Here is an 11,396-nt window from a genome sequence, read left to right on the forward strand (position 1 = left end):
GGTACTTGTAAGAGCTTCGAAACTAATAAAAATTTGCAGAAGTTGAGTACCTTTGTAGTTCTTTGACAGCATAAGTTGTGAATTGGAAATCGGATAACTGATTTCAACTCAACTTCTTGGAGTATCTGCAATTATTAAATTCTATTTTTGATCCCTTATCATGTTTGACTTTCTTGTTTCATTTTCAACACATTTCTTTGTCAATGATTTGGTGATCACATCTTTCATTTATGGATTTTTTTTAACGGTTGCTAATAAGGCACTCGTTAACATATTTAACGTTCATCTAATCTATCATGTATATACATCTATTAACAATTATTAACCTTTCTTGCATTTATATATTTTTCTTATTTAATTTTATCTACTGTCTCTTGTATTTATTTATTTTTTCTAATTAATTTTACATTTCCAAAAGCATGACGCCTGAGATATATTTTAACAAAAATGTCTTCGGTTGCAAATTTAGTAGTTTCATTTAGAGTTTATTGTTCGTTAACTAACAATTAGAAAGATATCCAACGGATAAAACAAAAGAAGTTTCTCCACCATCTCTCTACAAAACCTTCAAGACAAATATTTTGTCCTCCATGGAGGAATGCCTTCCTCCCTCTGTTTGACTTCTCTTTTTTTTTTTTATGTCGAATAAATTATAGTGAGACTTTCTAGTGAGAATTTTCTTCTCTACTAAGATATCCTAGTGAGAGTTTTATTTAGATAATTTTATATCTTGTTTTGTTAGATTTGAGAGCTTTTCAGATTTGTATGTCAAATCTTGAATTTCTTAACTTATTTTCTCAAGTCTAAAACTAGATTTGGAGCTTGAACCACTTCAATATAAAATCTAACGGCAATGATATGCATAAATATTTATTGACAATGATGATATGCACATATATTCATTGGGGGCAGATGATTTATCTGAATTTGGAATATATCAGAGGTACTAAGATAATTTTTGCTAACTTTTATATATCTTGCATCTAACGATTTTTCACTATTGCATGTTGGATGCATTTTCAGCCATTATTAGTGCAATTTGTATGTTTTTTAATAAAGAAAAAAGAGTTTTTTGTGCCTTTCCTTACCACATCGCACCTCGTCAAGCCCTCCAATGACCTTGTAAAGGTGAAATAAGTCTCCACAACTTGTTCGGCATCTCAGACTAATAATAATAATAATAAGGAAAAATCATCAATTTGGTCCTTGAACTTTTTCACTTAAATCAATTTCATCATTTACGATTTTTTTTACCAATTTAGTCCTTAAACAATTTTATCTGGTTCAATGTGGGATTTATTGGGTAGCGCCACCACATTTTATGTATTTCCCACGACGGACCAAGGGTATAATTGGAATGACAGGTTTAGCTGTCTAATTACAGTTATTATAATAGCAACTTTGACATAATGAAGGAAAAGAAACCTCTGAAAATTGAGAGAGAAGCTGGGTTTCATAAGGATTAAAATTTAAGAAGTTGTTTCTGAAAATGGCAAGTAGGGTCGATTCCACAAGTAACGGGTAAGAAGTTGTTTCTTTCCAAGTCAATAAAACAAAATTGGGGGATATTTAATGGAATGAAAATGAAAATAAAATAAACAAAATTCAAAAGCTAACTCGCCAAGTACAATTCACTAAAAAAAGCAATTAACAAAATTCTACCCAAAGGATCAACTTTTCAGGCACGGTCCAATTAAATGATCATCGATGCAAAAATATTTCACTCATTCGTCACTAGGTTGGTTATAGCTATCAACAAACTCTGACTGCCAGTTTTTTCTTACTTTTTCGACAACCAAGGTACGACCGTTGACTGCTTCTCTAATCAGAAAATAACCCTAGGTACGACCATAGGAATTTAATTATTGAGTTGCATTAACGCTAGAAAAATCCAACCCTAACCAATAAATACGCTAAGAGGGTTTATTTAAATTAGATCTTACGTTTCCCAAACATAAAGCCAATTATGATGGTTGTCACTAATTATCAACTAAACGAACAATTACGGATTCAATTTAGTTAACGCGACAGTAGGCTATTAGATTAAATTAAATATCCGGCTGTTGATACTCAATTAATAAAATAACCATAAAAAGTTAATCTAGGAAACACACGAATAGTAATGGATTGGGAGAAATAGTGAAAGTTCGATTAGATCTCACAGATGTTATGTACTGCGCCATCGCATTGACCTTTGGGTAGCAGAGAAACCTAACCGCTCCTCATCACATCAATCTCGCGTGATTTGATTGATTCCATCCACTTAATTACCAAAAAGTTGGGAAAGATGAAATAACGACGAGACAAACGAAAAGTCTTGCTTCTTTTTTGGTTTCGTGTTCGTGCTGGAGAAAAGTAAAGAAAAAGGTCTAAAGAAAGTCGTCAAAAGCAAAGCAGAGAGCAGATCGTCTACCCAGGGATACAAGAAACTAAAGCTAATCTCCTAATCCCACGTGAATCTGGCTTTTTCAATCCTCCCCCGAGTGGCCGCTGCAAGACAAAACGTAAGAGAACTCAAAAGCTCTCTGCAAGACTCAAACTACTTGTCCTTTTCACCTCTGCAGCCCACGAGAAAATAGCCGCTTTGAAGACTTCCTAATTCCCCACTTTGTCTACTAGTCTCGCGGGGTCCGGCTTTGTAGACTAGTGCCCGTAATTTTCCTCCTTATTGGTTGTTACCCAATTCGCTGGAAATTATTGCCTTTTTGTTTTAACGCACTTCCAGCAGCGTCCACCTTTGAGGAGTCTCTTTGCGATTTCTGGCGTGGGTACGCGCTGAAATAAAAACTCTTCTAAAAATTTGCCTTGAGAGACCACTTTCGACACCAACCGCCTATAATTTATACAAATATCAAATATGAGCAAAGCTGCACTACTTTGCATGATAAGTAGCCAACATTATGACCAAATAACAGCACTTATGGTGCCCAATTATTGCTCTATCATTTTATTTATACAGTGTATTTTATTATTAAAAATATTTATATTTTATTTATCGTATATTAAACTTTCATTTTAAGTTTGTGTGCTTTACTTGCTAAGGTTTTTTTTTTTTCTGTTGTTTCTTGATTGTCAATTTGCCCCACCCTCCCCCCGCCAAAATCAAAATCCTGCATTCCTCACTAGCCACACATGCTCATAGAGAGAGGATATAAGTAGCATCCTGTTTAGGAATAGCAACAAGGGGTTTTAGGGGATGGGATGGAGGTATCCATTTAATGTTGGAGGAGAAATATTCTCCAATGCCACCATCCCCTCCTGCATTTTCTCCCATCCCATTGATTCCCAATTGGCACCCATCCCATTGCATCCCTAATCATGTTACTAAATGTTGTAATGTCATCCAAACTAATGTATTTCTCTGCTCGTTCTTTTTTATTCCTGGAAAATAATATGCTTCATCGTTTTCTTAATAGAACTTTTTTTTTGCTTAATATTCCTCCCCTCCCAAATGATGACGAAATTGCCCGTAATTTTTTATGTAATTGATTATAAGCATGGTTTGACTTGATCATAAGAGGATAGAAAACTTAAGCATCATAAATTTCTTGGCCCGGGGAAGTTGCCTTTCAGTAGAAAAAGAGCAAAGAAACCAAAACTTGAAATTTGGTTCAGAATGTTTTTCAAAATGAATTTGGGTTACGATTTTGATATCTTCAGTAACAAGGGTTTATTTTGGTTTTTCTGAATTTTAAGAACCAAGAATAAAACCAGAGCAAAATTAGTTAAAACTATGGTCGATTTGAGAGTTTAAGTGGAAATATTTAGAAAAAGAAAAGTACATTAACTCGCCCAATTTACTGCAAGAAGTTTCTTGACATAGTCAGCAGCCATGAAGCTCCATTCTAAAATTGTCATTTGACCAACTAATTAATGATAGGGAAAGACTTGTATATTTTCACGACTCTGCATGTAACGATATGTCGATAATTCACTATGACCTAATACTATTTATAAACTATAGTGCTGACCCATTAAAACATTTTGGAGCATTTCATTGCCAACAATTCAACACATCCGACAAACATCTCAAATGAAACATATATGGTCATAGCGTGTACTAACAAAAGCCACATAATGTTGTTATGCATGATATATATGTCGGCTGCTTTATTCTTTCTTAATTTTTCCAAAAGCCGATGAACACTTATGTCAATTTATAGAACTATTTCTTTTTTTTTTTCATATCATTTACCCTCAAAATTTTTCTAATACATGTTTTATAAGATTTTATTTCTGGAATTGCAATTAAAAAAATAAATATGTCTCATATTTTTTTCCGTTCTAACTCAAACACAATTTTGAAGTATTACTAAAACACAGTTAGGCAAATAAACTCAATAACAAGCATGAAATTAAATGATTTAGGCAACTTCAAATTATATTTTTGCACACTAGTGGGGACTTGTGAGTCTACATGCCTTATTCTCACAATTGTTCATACGAATTGGCCAAAATCTTTCTTTTTGACCTTTCCCATTCTAGAAGCCAAGAAAGAAAGTTTCCGCTTCATTGACAATGTCAAAGTCAATACACTCGATAGATGTCAACCATTCACGCTTTCGTCTTCTGTTCTGTTTTCTTTAATTGCTCAAATTCAATATTTTCAACAATAACAGCTGTGCATGCTTCACACAAGCTGATCAGTTTTCAGTTCTCTTCCCTATATATACCCTTTTTTCTGATACAACTTCTGCCCACAAGCTTCTCTCCTTTATCAAATCCAAAAATGAAGAGTTTTCCAACCATCATTTTCTCCATTGTAGTTCTTGTAGGAGCCTTTCCACAGCTGATTTCAAGCCAAAACTGCGGCTGTGCACCAGACTTGTGCTGCAGCAAATTCGGCTATTGCGGTACCGGCAACGACTACTGCGGCTCTGGCTGTCAATCCGGCCCTTGCACCGCTGCTCCGAGCAGTGGTAATAGTGGCGTTTCAGTTGCTGATATTGTGACGGACGCTTTCTTTAATGGGATTGCTGATCAAGCTGCTTCAAGCTGTGCTGGAAAAGGGTTCTATACTCGATCAGCTTTTCTTGAAGCTCTGAACTCGTATCCCCAGTTTGGAACCGTTGGTTCTGTTGATGATTCTAAAAGGGAGATTGCTGCTTTCTTTGCTCATGTCACTCATGAGACTGGACGTAAGTTTTGAATAACACTAGCTTGGAAATTAAATTTTGAAGATATTTTCTACTTTTTTAGTAGCTCCTGTAAATTTCTAGATAGTATATCTTGGAATCTAAATTATCCTGTGCACTATTATCCAAGAATTTTTTCTTCAAAAAATAACACTTGAATATGAAAGATTCATTACTGTCAAATAATTTATCATGATGAAGGTTTAATCCTTATAAGGGGATAGAAGGATTATTATCTCCATCTTCTTTTTACTTTTCTTGTAGTGGTCACTTTTATATCTACAAAGCATGTTTTTCTGCCTTTACATTCTAAGCTTAAGGTGGTTGTGTATTTTGCTGCATCTAAAAGTAGATCATGTGGCTTTATCTTTTGGATTTCTTTTTTTTTTTTTTTTTTAAGTTAAGATAGGCTCACTCATGAGTATGACAACTGACTGATACACATTTCCGAACTTCCAATTTACCAAGTAGAATTAACTATTTCACCTAAATTTGGCCGTAAATTAGTTTAGCCAAATATATTTTAGACGTCCATGATACCTTTGTAATTCTTATATCACTGTTAGTCCCTTCTTAATCTTGCTATTGCCAATTTTTATTTATCTATCGTATAACCCTATAATGTTATATCATTCTAAAATTTTACCTCATAAAAAAGTGTTTACTTTAAGTCTGTCCAATCCAATTTTTACAGAATGGGATAAAAGTCTTTTCTCACCAATTGAATTCATCAGTAAAACAATCAAATCTAAAAATTTACAAAAAATTCCAGACCTCCTGATTTTCTTTGATTCTAACCCTTTATCAATCATTTCAATTGAGTGACAATATTTCTTTATATTGCGTAGATTTGTGCTACATAGAAGAGATAGACGGCCCCTCCAAAGATTACTGTGATGAGAGCAACACTCAGTACCCATGTGTGCCAGGCAAGGGATATTACGGCAGGGGTCCAATACAGTTATCATGGAACTTTAACTATGGACCAGCAGGTGAAAGCATTGGATTCAATGGACTCAGCCAACCAGAAACTGTAGCTACAAATAATGTTATTTCATTCAAAACTGGCTTGTGGTATTGGATGAACCATTGTCATGATCTTATCATTTCTGGCCAGGGTTTTGGGGCTACAATTCGTGCCATTAATGGTCGGCTTGAATGTGATGGTGCAAATCCAAACACAGTTAGTGCTCGAGTTGAGTATTTTACTGAATATTGTAGACAATTGGGTGTCGAGACTGGTGATAACCTCAGATGCTAGGGTATTTAATCCGAGGAAAAACAAGTTTTTGACGTGAAATAATGTTGAGGTACACAGCTGATTGGGGGGAAAAAGCAATAAATTGTTTACCTTTAATTGTTCTTTACAAGCAAAAGTTATGACTCTTGAAATCAAATAATTGATTATGTTGATCTTGGTTCGACTTAACTTGTTGGAGTATTTTACCAATAATCATGTTCTTATTTTGATCCGTTGATAATATTTTTCGAGCTTTTGTCTTTGGTGTTTAAATCTCAAGGCATATATTCATTAAAGTTTCCTCACATCTTTCATTTTGTGTTCATGTTTCGATATGCTATTGGCAATTTTGGCCGTGATGTTTCGAAACAAAACAAAGGCTTATGCTCTAAAGCACCATGCAGCTGACAAAGAAAACGAAAAATCCCACTGCAAAACCAGTACCCCTAAGACGGAGTTTAATCGCATATTCCACACTTTCAACCATAATCATGCAACCCAATTATACTATCAATAACATTATGACACTTGAATAAACAAAACATGATAACACTTGGATACGACCAATAATATTGATAACCTAATAATAAAGTCTTGTTTGGTTTTCAGCTTCCTATACACAGTGCATTTGCTTCCTATATATCCCTGGATCTCTTTAGGTCCGCTCCATCCCCCTTAGTGTAGGATAGATTAAGTTATACAACAGTTATCGTTTTCGAAAAAAAAATATAAATAATTAGTGAATTTCAAAATCAGTTGTACCATAGGGAAAATTTCTTTTAGTATTGACATCCGAATTGGAGTTCCTCGAAATGGTTCCCAAAGAAATAAGAATTTTGAACAGTATTTTTTCACTTGGCCACGGACACATAAAGTTTACAAAGGATAATTCCATCAACCTTGTTTTAGGTTTTTGACTTCATTTAGCTGCACCAAAGTTTTCAAACTTACTGTTACCTCTCTTGATTTAAGGTTTCCTTAACATGTTTGTTTCATGTTATATTTTACTTCCATGCTTACCCTTGCCATATTTTAAAGAATTTGTAACCCTTTTTTGTATCTCCTTTCCATTCCCTTTTTTCTATTTGAAAAGAGTTTGCACAATGCGTGCTAGAAGGTAATGATGGAAGTGGCATACTTTTGAGTACTTTTTCAAAAGCCTATTCTACTTACTTTAGCACACATTAAATTGTTAAGTGTATAGTTGAGTATATCTATTTATTTGAATCAAAAGGGTTTTACGAATGCCTTTGTTTATGAGTTATAGCTCGGAAGTATAACATTTTCACAAATCTCTTATGTATAATTTGTATCGCTTTGTATAGAAAGTGTCAATGGTAAACATAGAGGTAAAATTCAGTATTTACCTTGGAAATCAATAGCTAATAGACACAAGCGTCATGTCATAATTTGAGGGGAACTATGATGAATTTGTTATAAAACTCAGAGGAGATTTGTTCAATTATCCCAATGTCCAAATATACCACATTATTTCCCCAAAAGGTTGCTTACTCGCCTGAAAGATCTATAAGAAGAATTAAAAAAAAAAAAAACCAAGAAGAAGAAGACGTGGCCAGGCCAGAAGATCTCATTCTTATCTTTGGCCCGTAAAGTAATATCAAAAGGTGAATGAAGGAAAAGGATTGCACTTCACATAACTGGCCATACACACCTGTTTATTCTATCACTAATAGAACTATATTGCTTAGCATTCAGCTTCCTCAACTCACCCTTCTTCTTTTTTTTTTTTTTTGGAGCAAATGATAAAGTTTTTATTGAAAACCCCATTAAACAGCTTGTATACAAGTGAAAAACTCATCTCACCCTTCAACAACTTCAGTTTCACATAATCGGATAATTCGGATTACAAGGGACAACATTAACATTCCAAACTTTCTAGCAAAGTCTCAGGATAAGTGGCATATTTCAACTTTGCTATTGATCTGTTTTTATGGCCAATTAGTGAACTGAACTTCGATACTTTACAAAATAAATTGAAGATTTTGAAAATGTGCCGGAATCATTAAAATATAGGCACTGCATCTGGCAGTCAAGTAGGCATTCCACATAATCCAAAAGAAAGTAAAATGGTATGAGATTAGGTAGGGTATAGAGAAGCTTATAAGAAGCTAAAGACATGATTTAATAGAAATCAGTGGCTAACATGGTCAGCAATAGTAACAAATCCACTAACATTTACTACTAATGTATGGAATGTATAGACCCTTTGACAAAGATGATGACCTCTTGAGTATGACATTTAGTAGACCGAATTGATTGCCTTGTTAGTTAATTAAATCATTATAAATTCATTACATCGACTAGGTTCATCTACAAAGTCCTTTTGCCATTGCAATATTGATGTCTAAATCGAAATAAAGTACAGCCAATAGATTATTTTTCTTCATGAATCTTCTTCTTTTTTTTGTCATAGAAAATTCTGATTAACTATGAAATATTAATGCACTATTAGGACCAACTTCTACGTATGAGACTGGAAAAGCTGAACTACGAAGCGCCATAGTTGATCACTGGGCATCTATTTTCTAGGAAAATTTGTAATTGATTTCAAATCTATAATTTTCCACTTGTGCCAAGAGAATTTTTTTCAATTATGCACTAAAATATACTAAATTTGGGAAAGACTAAATGTTGATTTTCGTATACAGAATACTGATAATGGGAGTAGTTGCAGCAGCGGTTTTGTTTTTTGTTTTTTGTTTTTTTGGAAAGACAAACCCTGTACACGTTGGAGGACTTCACTCCAAATTTTATTAAATCGGCAGTGGTTAAAATTGTTCAACTTGACTTGTCTCTCATGGGCTAAAGCTCCTCGTAATAAGGAAAATTGGGAGTTGTTGTTAGAATGGGGGATAGATCACGGACGTTTGCTAGATTGATCTTGGTTGAATTCTGTCTGTTTTGTTTGTTTTCACATGCATAGTATTGTATAATGGGTATAGCTTGCTCCAGATTTTTTGTTGTAGTAAGAGGTTTTGCTCCTTTGTAAAGCTTATGTTCCAATGATAAACGGGAAGATGTTTCATTTGCTCAAAAAATAAAAAGAACAAAAAATCTCTAAAGAATTGTTCAAGGATGGCAGTTTTCTTTGTTTTCTAGAATTTCAGACTTGTATATCGTCAAAATCCAAACAAAAATTAAGGGCCATACGTTTTCAATGAACTAGATATTTCCAAATGAATTTTATCCTTGAGTGCACTAATTCTTAGTTCTTTAAACTACAATTGTCCAAATGATCGACTATTCATCGCTTTTGAATGTATCTAGAAGTATGACATCACATTGCTGAGAACATATATTTAGATCCATGAAGCTAAGTTATGGAGCAGCAAGTTGAAATTCAGGGAAAAAATGAGTTGGATGATATGAGGAGAGAAAATGTAAATAAGAGGTCCCCATTTCGAGATCTTCCATTTACACTAAAAAGAAAAGTTAAAATTTTTATGGCTAGAAATTTTCAGGGAGACTAATTCAACAATGGACTTCTGTGAGCTGTGCTTGGCTTAAGCCGCACTTGCCGAGAGGGAGACAGAGTACCTGTCACATTTCTCAATTCTTTCCTTTTCTACGGAAGCTTCTTCCTTTTTCCCCCTTCCTCTTCTTCCCAAAAAATGGAGAAAATTGCCGTTGGATTTTGATGTAAGTGATTATAATTTATAAGCGTGGTTTCCTTTAATTTAATAAGATAATAGTGAACATGAGGAGAAAATGAACTGATTTTTTTTTTCTTATCTTAATTTTTAGGCAAGGAGGTTTGCCCTGCCAAATTCTGAGCATATTTTTGTATCCCCAACAAACACGTGAAGTGGAATACTATCGTAACGTGTACTAGCAAAAGCCACATAGTTTTGTCATTCATGTTACGCAAGTGGCCCAATTAGGTTGCGTTTGATAAAAGTTAAGTGTGAAAATTGAAGTCTAAAATCTAAAATTTGAATTTGAATCCGTTAAATTATTGAGTTGTTAAGTATTAAATTTAATATATTTGAGTACATATCACATTCAATGATAAGTGAATAGCTTATCACTTAATTTTGGGAATAAGTTTTGTCTAGAAAATTCAGTGATGTTCAATCTTTGGTTATCAAACGGTCTGAATATATTAAGATTTGAATTTATTAAATTTAAGTGTTGAATTAAATTATCAAACAGGGCTTTAATCCTTTCTTAGCTTTTCCAAAACTGACTACCACTTATATTGCTATGTAAAAGTGTTTCTTTTCTTTACCATTTGACCTAAAATTATTCTCATACAGGTTCTACACTATTTTATTTCATGAATTGTAACTGACAAATTGATATGCCTCATATTTTTGAGTGCTTAAACTCAAATGCAAGTGTGAAGTGTGACTAAAACATAGTTAGGCAAGTTAATGTATTAATGAGAACTAAATTAAATAGGGTGGCGGACAGTTTGGTAAAGGTGGGTGCGTCCAGCCATAACCGGAATGTCACCATTTATGATGAGTTCAATGCAATTCCAAGACAGATGCGAGGGAAAATTCGCATAGACAAATTAGACATGCCTTCCCTTAAGCGGAGGAAAGTAGGCTAACCTAGGAGGTTGGCTAATTTGGGATTCTTTAGAAAGAAGTAAAAGATAGATTTACTGCTTCAAATACAGGAGATGGTGCTCTCGTACCAGTTGCTTTGCTCTTTAAAAAAAAAAAAAAAAGAGCACTAAATTAAATGCTGTAGACAACTTCAAGTCATAAAAATACACACAACAGTTGTGACTTGTGATTCTACATTATTCAATTCCAAAATTATTGATATCAATTGATCAAAATCAATCTTTCACAAATACCATTCTAGAAACCAAGAACAAAAATTCCCACTTATTGACACTGTCAAAGTCAATGCACAAATTAAAGTCAAACGTGATTTCTGTTTTCATTCATTAGTCAACTTAAATTTTTTCAACAATAACAGCTCTCCCTTCTTCACACAAGCTGATCCATTTTCCAGTTCTCCTCCCTATATATACCCTTTTTTCTCAA

The 11,396-nt window shown here is 33.8% G+C and overlaps 1 protein-coding gene across 1 annotated transcript; it reads left to right on the plus strand.

Moving 5' to 3' along the window:
- Nucleotides 1-4,706: 4,706 nt before the first annotated feature.
- On the plus strand, nucleotides 4,707-6,564 carry LOC113764695 (endochitinase EP3-like). The gene is made up of 2 exons (XM_027308662.1): nucleotides 4,707-5,138; nucleotides 5,984-6,564. The coding sequence occupies exons 1-2, from the start codon at nucleotides 4,730-4,732 to the stop codon at nucleotides 6,394-6,396; spliced, it is 822 nt and encodes a 273-aa protein (XP_027164463.1). The 5' UTR covers nucleotides 4,707-4,729; the 3' UTR covers nucleotides 6,397-6,564.
- The last annotated feature ends 4,832 nt before the right edge of the window (nucleotides 6,565-11,396 follow it).

Source organism: Coffea eugenioides, chromosome 3, assembly GCF_003713205.1.
Source record: "Coffea eugenioides isolate CCC68of chromosome 3, Ceug_1.0, whole genome shotgun sequence".
Taxonomy (NCBI): domain Eukaryota; kingdom Viridiplantae; phylum Streptophyta; class Magnoliopsida; order Gentianales; family Rubiaceae; genus Coffea; species Coffea eugenioides.

Coding starts and splice junctions, on each gene's coding strand:
- LOC113764695 (XM_027308662.1), top strand. CDS start 4,730: ATGAAGAGTTTTCCAACCATCATTTTCTCCATTGTAGTTCTTGTAGGA. Junction 5,139..5,983: donor TGTCACTCATGAGACTGGAC/GTAAGTTTTGAA, acceptor TATATTGCGTAG/ATTTGTGCTACATAGAAGAG.